We start from the raw sequence: 15,122 nt of genomic DNA, 5'->3' as shown, positions 1-15,122 counted from the left end.
CGCGCACCAGAGCAAAATGTAAAAAATCTTCATAATGATTTTCCTCTCTATATAGATATTTTTATTTCTGAATTATTAATTTAAAATTTTACACAATCCACGATATTCCAATGCAACAAGATATAAAGAATATTTAAATATATCTTTAAGAGATTATTTTTTATAAAAAATACACTTTGCATTTCGCGCGAAAAATGAAATTCCGAATAATTTACTGATAATGTGATAAAGGTGAGAATACACTCATAATGCGCCGGTCCCATCATGAACATCAAACTGTTTATTTATATAGCAATGAATATAGTGATATGCAAGAATAAACTAAATGATGTAATTAATTGATTGCAGCAATTTTTTAAAATTATTTAAATGTCAAAACATCACAACAGCACACAACAACAATTCTGTGATCTCGCTTTTATACGAGATTGTACGAAAATATATTTTATGTATATAATTTTATGTAAAGATTTTATTTTTGGCTTCTTTCGAAAAATAAATGCTATTGCTTATTATAATATAATTAGATATATTTACGAAATATATAAATTAAAAAAGGCAAGTATTATTTATCTGTGGTGGGTTGAGTTTGACAACTTATGTATTCGTGATTAGTATTTTCTGCGAGTTTCACGATAACAAATTTTTTTCTCCAAAATTTGTTTCGTTTTATATTTATAACTTCGTAAAGGAAAAATAATATTTTTCGTTATTTTTAGAAATTTTGCCTCATTGAGAATATATCGCAATTAATGTCAGCGCGAGTTTCACGACAATGTTCGACGTCCGCCGACGTTTCCGCAACGATGTCGCAGATATTTTACAGTCGATGTTAATGGTTTTACGATGCGCTTTGACTGAATTATCCATTGTCCGTCAGCGCATGTATGTGTGCGACTCCCAATGAACGATTCTGCTATCTTTATAATACCGTTACTATATTTGATTTGTATGCAATCGGCCCGGCTGATTAATTCATTCTAAGAGCTTATCACTCACGAAAACTTATAGTATTTAATGCCGTTACATAATTCGGAAAGAATTTGTATGTACGTTTTGTGACGTTTCGCAATATGACATGCTGACTATGCATGCTATGATTTCAAAGCCTGGACATAGAGGCAGAAAGAGAGGAAAAGAGAGAGAGAGAGAGAGAGAGAGAGAGAGAGATTGTGCATAATCGCACAGAAGCTCGTACGTTATTCTGTAATTTATTGTGTAATTTATGAGTTATGGAACAGTGCGCGACGCTGACGTGTAAATTTCGAGGGGCAGTTCCTACCTAAGGGGCCAAAAGAATATGCTGTTTTCATCCTTTGTGATTTATTACATATTTAATCGAACAGATTAATGCTTCACCTTTATAAAAAAAGCAATAGAAAAATGACATAACTATCTCACCTTTCATTTCAATTTGTCGATAATTTCCACAATATCTAATATTATAATATTGCTGTGTTATTAAAAAAGTGACACAAATAAAAAAATTAGCATTTTTGAGATAACAAAAGAACTCGAATTTAAAGTTTTTAGGCCAATTTTCTTTTATTATCTAAAAAATATTATTTTTTTACTTGTATATTTGTCTTTTGTATTGTACATTTTTCTATCGATACAATATAATACATTATACATATATTATTCTTATTGTCAATCAGCTAAATGATTCTTTTAGAACTAAATAGTTATCTTCTTTTCTTCTACATAATGTAGAAAAGGATCCCGAATGGAGAACGATTCAGATCGCTTTTACTCACGTGCGTCTTTAAATCTCGATTGTTTATCCATCGTTCCGAGGAGTATACAGAAAAAGAGAAAACAAGAGACAGAGAGAAAAAGAGAGAAGGGGAACCACAGCCACTTTCGAATAAAGTTCGATATACAGGTTCGCGTGTAGTGGGCGTCGGATCGTTGAAAGAGTCCCGGGGTGGTACCCTGTACCCGTGGGTACCTAATGTCTGATATCGGATAGGCCCCGGGCGACGGCACGTTGATTGAAGTCCTCGCGCGACTCGGAACTCACACCGCACGCACTAAGTACATGCATCCCTTCGGTACATGCGGTTACTCCCACTCAGGTACGCGCGTGTACCTTCCGCTCTCATCCAGCATCCTCTGATCCGGGAGACCGATCGCCGCATTCGTATCTCGGCAGAGATTGCGTAATCGACGCAACGGAACTTTCGTCGCTCCACTCGATGCCTGCGAAATTAACCCTTTGCTCTTTGGAATTGTACGCACACCGCTCGGCAATTATCATTAAGCCGCGTAAACGATATGTCTTTTATAAAAAAAAGTTGTATAATGTAATCTAAGAATTAATGCTCTATATATAATAATATTTTAATAAATTATTAATAATACGTGGAAGAAACGGTTTTGCTAAAATATATAAAAATTTATAGTTAGATATAAATCGGAAAATAATTTTGATGGATTATCGAGAAAACTCTTTAAGAGCACTAAAAAAAATTTCTGGATGAAAATGGATGAATCAAAATTTTCTGATTAAATTTATTAGAATTCTAGTTAAGATAATCGGAATTCTGATTGATACAATATTTCTCATAAAGTCTACTAGACTTCTTATTTTAGATTTCTTATTTTAGAATTCTTATTTTAACAGAATAATTATACTTATCAAGCACAATTCTCGTTATTTCAACTAGAATTCTAGTAGATTTAATTTAGAAAATTCTGATTCGTCCATTTTCCACCAGAATTACTATTTAATCAAACCAGAGACTATTTTTCTCAGTGAGCATTTCATCATGCTTCAGCTTCTTACATAATTATTTGTTTTGATTGTCCATTATTATTAGATTTTTAAATTATTATTATTTTAGATTATTAGCTGCATTTCTTTACTTGAGCAGCTATTCTTTTCCTTTTTTTGTGCTTCAGTTACATATTACTGATGTACAATATTTAAAAGAATATTTCAATGAGAAAAATATAACATGATATTATATTCATATTTCTTACATTTTATTTATATAAAGAATTAAATATATATTTTAATGTATAACATAATATATATAGAGAGAGAGTAACACATTCAAAGAATATTTTTTTTAATTGTTCTCTATCATATCGGTTCACACTTATCGATAATCAGGAACGCCAGATGAAACGATGCGCGATCGAAACGACTCCGGGAGGCTCTGTGTCGTAATTGGATGATGATCAGTTACAGTTAAAAGCCTCGAATAACAAATTTAGCGATCGCATCCTGTAATTCCTACGAGCCGTGAGACGTTCCGTATACTTCATCACGCGAAAATTGGAGCGATCGCATACCTTGATGCGATCCCTTAATGAGATTCAATTAATACCCTGATAATACGTTGTTATTACTGCTTAAGAGCGATAAGGGGGCCGCGACAAGGGGCACAAGGGATTATCATAAAGAAAAATCTTGTAGAAAGCATAATTGTACAGCTCGCGGCTTGTGAACCGCGGTAGTGTCGCGGCCACAAAATACAGTGTACGTCGACTCTTCGCACGTAATAATTTATCGAGACCGATCCGAGGAAGAAAAAGGATTAATTGACGTCTCACGACACGCAGATAATGAACGGCCGGCGACGTATGTCGCAATTATTTCGGAATTCTCTAAGCACCTCCGTGTCTAAGAGCACCCTCGGCCCGACGAGGCCGTCGCTGCCTCGCAGGTAAAAATTAACGATGCGCGACGCTTCGTCGGGCGAATTCAAATCAGACACGGGTCCTCCCCGCTATCTCGTCACGTCCGCACGCGGATCATGGACATTAAGTCTTGATCGCTGAACAATCAATCGCCCGTTATCAATAATTCATGCTGGAAATTATTTCTTTCGACGTTTTACCATACGGTCTCACCCGGCCACAGGGTGGTCCATCATACGAACCATACGAGTCTCGCGAAAATGCGTTCCACTGCGTTTCTACCATAATAAATTACGCGAGGACATAAATCATTCACCAGCTGCTTGGATTAAATTGTCCTCCCGAGAAAATCGTTTTGTTACAACCAAACTTAATGCCATGACATTTAAAAAAGAAGAAAAGAATCTCTTCTTTTTTTTTATTATTCAAACATCCATCTTTTTGTTCACTTTCAGTTTTCATCATTGAACGCGTTTTTGCCATATTTTAGAATCGAGACAAAGACTCATAGATTCCACGGACATGTGTACAAATCACTTCGATTTCCGATCGAAAAGAATAGACAACTCGGGCTTTTGCAATCGATACCGGGACTAATCGCGCGAGACGCAGTGGGAAAATCCGCGAACGCACGTAGCGACGGCGCGTTCCGCAAGAATGCGTCGAACAATATCCATCGGCAAATAGGGAACAAAAACGTGAGTAAAGGGCCTGCTCACACGGGCGGTAACATTCAACTTTCGATTCCGTGACTCGAGTTACGAACGCTGGAGTTCTTAAAGCGAGCCTCGCGCGAGAATGCAATAATCGCAGCGCAATGCATATACATGCGTAGTAATGTATACGTCTAAGTATTGCACGTGCGACGAATAGTAGTCTGGCATTCTTGGCATTTGCCTCGTGCCACCGCATGGATTTTCTTAGCCGTTTTCATAATCGCAAACGGGGATCTCGATGGGAAAATTGATATTAGATCTGTTTTCAATTATCTTTCTCGTATTTTCCTTTCATTGGAATTAGTGCCAATTATTGCCAAGATGAAAGAAAATGCTTCAATTTATTTTTTTCTTTTCTGAGAAATTACTCTGGCCTATATATCTGCGGCTGCATCTTCTCCTATTTCTCTTAATTGCGACAATTTCTGTGTCTTCACGTTCTCTTTAGCTTTCACTGTTAAAATCATAATGTCAATTATACTTGAATTATACTTTATTTTTAATTGTTCCTATAAGTCGCTTATTTTTCTACCTAATTTGTCGTTAATTTAACTAAAACTTAAACAATTTAATTCAAAATGTCTTTAATTTTACTCAAATTTATTTACTAAGTATATACGTTAATATGAACGATATTTGCTGTGAAATTAACTACCAAAATGAATTGATTTACATTTCAATGGATTGATTTACATTTCATAAATAAAAGTTAAAAATATCAAAATGTTATTTAACTCAAGGTATTTAATTAACAGTGTTTCTCTAATTACTAAATATTTATTTAATACTTCGCTACTGGTCAACTTCGATCCCTAATCAGTTTATGCATTTTTTCAGAAATTCACGAATATCACGCGCTTCGCACCGAAAGCTCGTCGTCGTCGTCGTCATAGTCGGCGGCGGTGGCGGCGGCGGTCGGCGCCTTTTGATCTTGCCTGTAATCCCGTCGGGCCCCGCGGCCTGACTGACGTCATACACCGGAGAGGTGTCCGGCGGGACCGTAACCCGGCCTATACACACCGGCACGACCGGTGTGTGTGGGAGTGTGTGCGTTGCACGCACTCGCGGATATGTCCTTACTGAGCGCGAGAAGATCTCAGAGAGGGCAGGGGGCAGCAGGAGGCTGCGGAGTGACGGAGGGGAACGGAGGGGGATGTAAATCTCTGGGCCCGTGATGAACGACGAAACGGGACTACTTTTGTGCCGGAGAGCTCGACGCGCCCAGGAAGGGGGTCGTCTTTTGAATTACGCCGTGGTAATTAGCGGACTCCTTAGACCCCGCGCTTCTCGCAGCAGGTAGCCAGCTGAGAATATATCACGAACTGGTGCTGCGCCAGCGTGCGCCGCTGGTCCCCGATGCGATCGTGAAAATGTTTGGATTATTGGGGATCCGCACCGCGAGCTCCACTAGTTTTCGCCATTAAAACCTGCCACGATAACTCTTTCTCGTCGTTCTTGAATAATTTTAAGTTGTCATTCGAAAGAGAAATATAAAAGAGAGTATAAAGTATACGGGCGAAGTCTAGATACAGTTCAAATATTACTTGTAGAAGAGATGAATTGTATGGAATTTAAAGAAATAATTGAGTAGCATACAGAAGTATATATGTATAAATTAACAGTAATATATTAAGAAATTGATGTTTTATTAAAAATAAAGAATACAAGCAATACGCACGTTTGGATTTACCATTAGGATGCAGCATCTTCGCTGTGTGGAGAACATCACAGCTCCGATCCGGAGCATCGCACGCAGCATCCGCGAGAGACGCGCATAAGTGCGTCTCTTCTCTTATGCAAAGTTTCCTTTATGTAAATAGGTACAAACACACAGGATATGGCCGTGCCTCCGTCGAGGACTTCCCCTATTGTCCCCGCGCGCGAAAGAGAGAGCGCTTTTAAAGGCTCCCCAGGCTTTTAAAGCCGCTTCGACGTTCCCTTTTGTCCCCTCATCCATGGCTTTTACTACTCCGTGCAAAACCAGGGCCGTAACTCGTGACGCGGTCCTCTTTCGTGGTTTTCTGAAGCACGCGAGGTGTCCATGTTCGCGGCGCATCATCATAAGAGCCACCGCACATCCGCACGCATCTCATTCCGCTTCTTTACCCCCATTTGCTAGCCAGAACCGCTTTGCCCATTGCGTGTAACGCCGTTTGTTTGACTTCGTGATTATAATTAAGTTAATTAAAGGGATGTCGTGGAAGGGAGGGGGAGGTAGGCTAATTACCGGTAATTAGCGGTGTTTGAGCGGCACCTCGCGTGTCGTCGCGCTTTGTTTGCTAAGCGGCCCGCTTTTGCGCAAGTTGAATCTCTGTTCTTTTTCTCCTCCGTCACTTTTGTACGCGGATCCGTTTATTCTCATTTAGAAAAATGGTCACGCCACTTGCGCCGTGCTGCATTGTATAATACTATGGCGCCGAGAAAATACACTATTTTTCCTCAGCTTCGTTACCATCCAGCGCACGGTAGTGTTTTCTTCTCGTTTCACGAGATACAATGTATTTAATTGCATACACATAGTTTCGAATATTGTCATCGATACATGCCGATAATTACTTCGTAAGAAACAGTCCATAGAAATCTATATTGCGTTTTCTGTACTTCTCGCGCCGGAAAATTACGTCTTTTAAAATAGTGATTTCGATCTACGTCATCATACGTCGTCTTTGATGTCTCCGACACCGAAATTTGCGTGACGGTCTTTTGCCCATTCCGTTATTATTAAATAATCATGTATGACCCGTCGTTCTCGTACCGTGGAAATAGATGTACCAGACAACATGACGTGCCATTATGGTAAACGGTTCTGTGTTATTACATTTGCAGGACAGGGTCGCGTGAACCAGCTAGGTGGTGTATTCATCAACGGCCGTCCATTACCGAACCATATCCGTTTGAAGATCGTTGAGATGGCAGCGGCCGGCGTCAGGCCATGCGTCATATCGAGACAGCTCAGGGTGTCACATGGCTGCGTCTCAAAGATTCTGAATCGATATCAAGAAACAGGATCGATAAGACCCGGTGTGATTGGCGGCAGCAAACCGCGAGTCGCCACGCCGGAAGTCGAGGCGAGGATTGAAGATCTTAGGCGGCAGAACCCTGGAATCTTCAGTTGGGAGATACGCGAGAAATTGATAAAGGTCTGTTGATATCATCCATTTCGTTTATTTGTTTTTAAATTATAGAAGGAGAAACATCTTTCGGTGTCATGCTATATATTATGCAAATATCGCATAAAAGTAAACATATTTATTGTAACAAGTTTTTTTCAACTAAAATGTCAGACATTAACAAATATAACGACAAATGTGTGTATCTTTAAAAATAAAAAGATTACAGCATCTCTGGTAGAAATGTTATGCATTTTCTAAGTAGTTACTAAGTAGTTAAATATTAATTCTTTGTTTAGTAATTGAGAACCAAAATTATTTAGAATCCCAATCAAGATGTAACATTTTATCTGCAATTAGTATGCACAAAAAATATGCGAGATACGTTTACTGCAATTAGTGTGCACAAAAAATATGCGAGATACGTTTACTGAACAAAAATAGGATAATAAATGGACTACGCGATATTTTAACTAATAATAATTTATTGATATACTAAACAACAACTGAGCAGGTGTCTACACACGTACACGTACACACATAAATTGCACATATTTTTACTAGAGAAACACACTGAATAAAACTCTATTAAATTTTTGTTCATTTCCTACGCAATATTGTTACAACTAATGAGAATACAATAATATTAGATAATAACTGGATGGATATCTAGGAAATTGTATACATTTCTATCAGGGATACAAAATAAAAGAAAATTATGACATGCACACTAGAGAGCCGCACCGAGAGATGAAGACATAGTGTTATGTAACATTTTTCTTTTTTTTATATAAATAAACGGAGCCGTGCAAAATCTAAAGTAAATGATAGAGATGTGTGTTAAAAGTAATTTAGAAATATAAGGATACCTAAAGTATATACTGCTTTTTGTTTATAATTTTTTTAAATATGTATCTTCATGATATTATGTTATATAAATTATTGGAAAATGTCATTTAAATCATGAAAGAAATATCAGTCAAAGAAAAATTATGCTAACTAGTCCAACGCGGTTCTGCCAGCAGGACGGAGTCTGTGACAAAGCATCGGCACCTTCCGTATCTAGTATCACCAGACTTCTACGTGGACCAGCCAATCAGACACGACCCGGTGATGACCTACGCAGAAATCACTCTATTGATGGTATTCTTGGTGAGTGTTATGAGTAACATTTATGATCATCGCGATACGATCTGCCGAGACTATCAAGATTTCCTACACGATGTGCGGTTCACCATCGAAAAATATATTTTCAAAGTTCGCAATACATATCGTCGTTTTAACACTGCATAAACCACCGGGCAGACGCAAATGAAGTGCCCGGGGTTAATCGAGCAATAAGCGTAATTATAGCGTAGTCGTGTGCTAAGTTAATTGAAGCAAGGCGGCCGCGACGATCAACCGTTTGTAGCCTATGTATTCAAAGTGCCCGATCTGAAATGCTATTCGACACTTTTTCCATATGCGTAATACGAAAGGAAGTCGTTATCTTTTTCCGTACAGTCTTTAAAGTCGAAAGTTTTTAACGTGTTTATAACTACGAACTCATATATGGAAGTAATAAGAGATTCAATTACCGATCGCACCAAGGGATGTAATTATTACGTAGATACTTTTCGCGACGTTATCATTTGTATTTCGTTTATTTCACATTCGTGTTGAACGTTACATGAGCCTCGAGATATGTACGAGTTCTACTTATTGAAGTATCCAGCAGTTTCGTAGCCACGCTGGGGATTGGTAGGAATATAGGTCCGGTCGGCGAAACGTAAAGGGGAATTCCTTTCTTTTTTATTTATTACTGGCGGTAAGGGGTGCGAAGAAATATTAGGCGTCCCGTGGCGCGTAGATGTGTCGAGTTTATTACCTTGTCGGGAAGATTTAGTTTTGATTAGACGTATGCCCGAGATTGCAACTTCGCGCAACGACTCACGGATGGTGCTCGACCTGTTGCTTCCTGTCGCATTGAACAACCTTTTTGCGCTGTTGTGAAAGCGACTTTCATCTTCTTGATATTATTCATATTATTTGTTGGAAATATTTTTATTGTAAATAAATACGTGATTTTTACGTGATTTAACGAGACTCAAATGAGAATTAAAGCAGCTAATCAATATTGAAATAATAGAAATACAAAAAAGACGGTTTGCTGAAATATCTAAAAATTTAGCTAGATTTAGCTAAATTTCACAAATGAGCAATGCTGCAGAAAGTTTTGACATTCTAGCAATGAGTCTGTACGTCTTACAGAATTATTTTAATGGTCCAACAAAATTATCTTCAGATCTATATTTAACTAAATTTTTAAATACTTTAGATGAACTACAGATCTGAAATAATTTTATTGGACCATCAAAATAATTATGTTAAGACATTCAAATAATGTTACAAAATATTTTGACATTCTAGTAACTAGTTTGAATAATTCACACAACATTATTTTGATTCAACAGAATTAATTTCAAATGTACCTGTATTTAGCCGAAAGGTACTTCAGTGAAATTGTTCCGGGTGCTTTTCATCATGAAGACAATTCTATATATTTTAAATAAAGCGATCGATTATTTATCACTAATATATTTTACGCGAAGAATCGTTAATAAGTCACGACGTTGAGATAAAATTGCCCCGAAGGTAGCGATTCAATTATGAATACTTCAATAAAAGTCCTGGAGGAAGACGCATAGATCTTTATTGGGTTCGCCGCGTTTGCAGGCCGGGTAAATTATGTATTATGATTCGAACAAAGGGGAGGAACAAGAAGAAAGTCAGGCGCTGTTCCCGCCGCTAATGCACCGCCGCGAAAGGAAAGGATATGGAGACGAAGAAGAGGAAGAAGAAGCAGGGACGAGTCTTTTTGAATGCACACCTCGGACGTAGAACCTTCATTCTTTTTATTCAATCGCAGCGTGATGGTTTAGCACTGAAGTCGGCGATGTATTGGATCGGCTTATGACGCGGACGTGGATTGGAGAATGAGGAGAAAGAGCGAGATAACATGAGCGATTGATGCACTAATGCGATAATAACACATCATCATAGTCAAGTAACAGAATACGGATAAGGATGTCTTCCTGATATTTCTCTCTTTACAAGAATACTTAGCGTTTGATATAAGCACACAGACAGACGCACACAATTTAATTTTTTCTAAATATATTCTTCTGTCATATATGTATATTAATTACTTCTCTTAAGAAGAAAACAGTAGAAGTTAAATGAATGGTTAAATACAAAGTCGTTAAATAGCGACAAAATGAGAAATAGCAAACAATCTAGTAGATCGGATGCACGATGCAATCAACGCGAGGGAACTTAAAAGGTCTCACAAATACACACTTCAATCATTTCGTCTCGCGTCCATTCATCTTCCGTGCACCTTTCTCCCCTCGCTGGCATGTCAGTCCCAGAATGCAAGATCACCCGGCGGTTCCGGTAGCCAAGAACACGCGCGATAAATAACCCCGCGGTCTGTCTCTCCGTCAAAGAAATCGGGAGGAACGATCGCGCGGGGCGACAAGAGAGAGGGACAGATCCGGGCGTAGCTCGTGCAGAGAAGGAGGAAGTCAGATGGAGCAGAGTCGGAGGAACGTGAAAGAGAAGAAATCGGATGGAACGACTAAGAGGAGCAAGAGCAGTCGAACCTGAGGAACAAGACGAGGAGATGGCGTGGATTCCACAACGGTGCAAGGAGGACGGATGGACTTGCGCGCATATATATAGTATATACCTACGCGGCACCAACCGCGGCGTGTGGTCTTCCTCGGCTTCGTACCCGGCCGCCTGCCTCTAATCTTACAAACCGCCAACAACACACCCTGTACCTGCCGTTTTGTTCGCGGAACGCAACGGCACCCTCTATTGATTTAGATGCTCTTACTGCGAGGCAGACTCGTGATTGAGACCTTCGCCGTTCACCACGTCCGTAACTTCAGCGATCGCCTAGCCGCTCCAGTCATTTCTCCGATAGTAATTGTTTAGCATCGCAATCTTTCTCAGCAAATCGCGATTGTAATACTGCTCTCAGTTCAAAAGATATAGAAGCTTTTTAATAGTAAACAGTCCCGTTATGAACGCTGCAATCTCGTGCAAAAATTATTTCTACCTTATATATATATATATATACACGAAAAGAAAAGTTTGGCTGAAGTAAAAATTTCGCTGCAAATTTAAAAATAATTTAGACTATCACATTAATTATGTAGGACTTTCGAGCATGATGAATAATGCTGTAATAAATTTTGCATTCTAGCAATCAATTTGAGCGTCCTACCTAATTATTTTGATGGATCCAACAAAATTATTTCAATATCCATAGTTAAATTTTTAGATACTTCAGCAAAACTGTGCTTTCCATTTATAATTTTCTTCTAAAATAATAACTATTTTTATCTTCATGTTAAAAAATGTATAAAGATAATTTATTTATGACGCATTTTAATATAAATCATTTTTTCTTAAGAACAAATTTGATATTCAAATTTAATAGCTTATGCTAATTTGAGAATAATTTTAAATTTATTTTGTAGAAACTGTACTATACAAGTAGTTGCTATCTTTTTTTATGTATATTCGGTCTCGGATTCATGAAGTATTGGCAGGCGCTGATAGTACGTGAAAAGCGTTAGAATCTCGAAAAATTGTTGGGCATGCACCTGAAACTCCCGCGACGATTTACGAGCGCGCAGCAGTCTTTAATCTGGCAGGAACCGCCATGCACTTCATGTTCTTAAATTCTGGCTGATGTTCGCGCAGGTGCTATTGATTTAGGCGTTTATTCTCGTCGGTTGAACTTGATCTGAGAATAAGTCTATAAATTACGGAGTACAGTTATAAAAAGAGACATATAAGATCTCTGACATTATCTCGATATATGTTTAGAGAAATTAAATATTGTACACTAATCAAAAATATTCCCCATTTGTATAAAACTGTGCATTTATAGAAAGAAAGTATTAAATGTCTATAAATAGTAATAATAAATAATAAATAGTAATACTATAAATTTTATAAATGGAATTTGTAAAATATATTAAATATTAAATTATTCATTTATCAAGTCGGACGAAGTTATACGTTATAACGTTATCGAGTGTAGTTGTTGAAGTCAGCGTAACAGAAACAAACCGTGGAGAACAAATTAGGTCCAAAAGGGTTACAAATCAAACTTGAAATTCTATAAATAGTGTCTCGTGGAGGCAGACAACGATTCCTCTTCGAAACGGGCTTTCGTTTAGCTCGGGTGGGACGGGACATGTCAAAGAACTTAATTTCTTCGCGGCGAACCCTAATTTCTCCGGTGTTTTAGTTTAGTATAGGTTCGGCTGGGCATGGCTGTAATCAGAAGGGTCTTAATGGTGGGTTGCTGAGACCGGCGTGTGAACTGTGGGCGTGAACGACTCGCTTCCTATCTTCGGTATCTGACGTGCAGCACGTGCTGGACCGAGAGATGCTCTCGCCGCTATTAAAGAACGCACGCTTGCGTTTCTCCTCTCGAAAACTATCGATGATGTTTTAATATACAAGTAGAATATTCGCATTTTCGTTAATATGTTAAATTTTTACAATTACATTAGAAAAATTGCCGAGTATTAACAATAAATTTTTGCAAGTTTTCGACAAAACTGTATAACTGTACTCTTTTGTAATCATTCTTAGCAAATGTCTGTATTCATTTAAAACATTTATTTGTGGAATGTTGGAAGAAAAGATTTGCTATTGGCTACATCGTGCAGAGATGATACCATTAATAAAAGAAGAACAAAAAGAATCAAATTTTTATAGTCGTCAGAATAGTAGGATAATTTTATTTATTCCTGCGACAAATTCGTTAATAATTAATTGATAAGTTAGGTAACCCTAAACTGAATATTCAATGACAAAAACTGTTTTCCAGCTAGAATACGCTGTTTTATTTTGTGTTATACAGTGTAAAGTACTTGTTGAAAGTTTTATAATGTAATACATCAGAGTGCATTGTAGTTTTCTATTTTTATTTTTATAACGAGGATTTAACATATCTATAAGACTCATAATTTTAATTTAGAGTTAAATTGTAAATCTTTCAAGATTAGTGTCAAGCAATAATATTGTATCACAGTTGGAATATTTTCTGTTGGACACAGTGTCATTTGTGTAGTCCATGTATCTTGTTGGAAAACAATTAAAGTTGCGTATTTAAATAGCGCGGTCTTTGTTATGTTCAGCTGGAAGTAGCGGTGACGACTCCGACACGGAAAGCGAGCCTGGCATTGCGCTGAAGAGGAAACAACGTAGAAGCAGGACTACCTTCACTGGAGAACAACTGGAACAATTGGAAGCGGCTTTTCATCGGACGCAATATCCTGATGTATACACCAGAGAGGAACTTGCACAAAAGTAAGTTTCTTAGGAATTCTTTTTCATAAAAAAATTACATATAAAAAAATTGTATTTGTGTAATATTAAATCAATATATTTAATTACATCAATTATCTTTACTGTATAAAATTATATGTTAAATGGAATAAATTATTATAATTTATGACTAAAATTACACATCGAAAATGCAAAAAATTACTAATACTGTAGACTTTGTGATAGCATAAATTATATATTTGCGATTTGTATTTTTACTGATATTTTTGGATGTTTTCTTTTCGCAGAACAAAGTTAACGGAAGCTCGAGTGCAAGTTTGGTTCAGCAACAGGCGTGCGAGGCTTCGCAAACAGTTGAACAGCCAACAGCTGAACGCCTTCAACATGAGTTTACCCTTCCAAACTCAGCACTACGGTAATGGTGCAGAGAGCTATCAGAGCTACGGGCAGGCGAGCGTTGCTGCCGCTGCAGCAACCACCGCCAGCTATTCTCAGCATTACAACTACGGGGAGAACTACTACGCTGCGCAGCAGCAATGGCCACGGGCGACTCCGGATAATTATGGGTAAGTTTTAGCAACTAATGCATTATATTTGTCAAAATGTTCATTTTGTAAATTAACTAGATAGAAAGAAAATCGCATGAACAGTGTAATGTACTATTAGGAAAAATCGTTGCTGATTTAATAATCTGTTTTTCGTAAATCGTATCGATTTTCATATATTATGCACTTTTTTCATACAGAATTTTTTATTATCATATTTAGATTTCTCGAATAGCGTTTTTTCTTTCTAATATAAAAATTTAATCATCATTAGGTACTTGCAATTCTATTCCTCAGATCTTGATGAATAATCTACATAAAAATTTTTATTTCAAATCAAATTTAATTTTATTATTTTTGATCTAATTATAAGCTCATAAAATTTTATAAATATTCCTTTTCTGAAATTTGAAGTTACGTGGATACGTAACGGATCGAACCCGATATCTCTCGTCCGTGGACACCCCCGCAAAGATTATCCGCGATCGATCATTGTTACCTCGCGGCGCTGCCGCGATCGGTTAAAGCTGGATCACGGTACAGGTACATACATACCCTACGTTGAAGGATCAAGACCCGGGTTGGATTATTAGCCGGTAGCGTTTCATTACGGAGGCCCAAGAAGCAACATAATTGAGGACCACACAGAAAACGTGTCGGCAGGGCCCATTGGTTCTCTTTCTCTTGCTTCCTTGTTCTCCGTGCTTTCTGTCTCTTCTTCTCTCACTTTCCTCTCTCTCTCTCTC

At 37.7% G+C, this 15,122-nt stretch overlaps 1 protein-coding gene across 1 annotated transcript in view; it reads left to right on the top strand.

Annotated features, from left to right (window-relative positions):
• LOC105622836 (protein gooseberry-like) overlaps positions 1 to 15,122 on the top strand; it is a 19,344-nt gene that overhangs the window by 171 nt on the left and 4,051 nt on the right. Inside the window, exons 2-5 of the mRNA XM_012204247.1 lie at positions 7,191 to 7,504; positions 8,497 to 8,626; positions 13,681 to 13,852; positions 14,119 to 14,397. Of these exons, the coding sequence (XP_012059637.1) occupies positions 7,191 to 7,504; positions 8,497 to 8,626; positions 13,681 to 13,852; positions 14,119 to 14,397 (895 nt within the window). The remainder of the gene's footprint in view (positions 1 to 7,190; positions 7,505 to 8,496; positions 8,627 to 13,680; positions 13,853 to 14,118; positions 14,398 to 15,122) is intronic.

The sequence above is a fragment of the Atta cephalotes genome, assembly GCF_000143395.1.
Source record: "Atta cephalotes unplaced genomic scaffold scaffold00049, whole genome shotgun sequence".
Taxonomy (NCBI): domain Eukaryota; kingdom Metazoa; phylum Arthropoda; class Insecta; order Hymenoptera; family Formicidae; genus Atta; species Atta cephalotes.
Note: the sequence above shows the minus strand (reverse complement) of the source record. Positions and strands in the feature narration are given on the sequence as shown.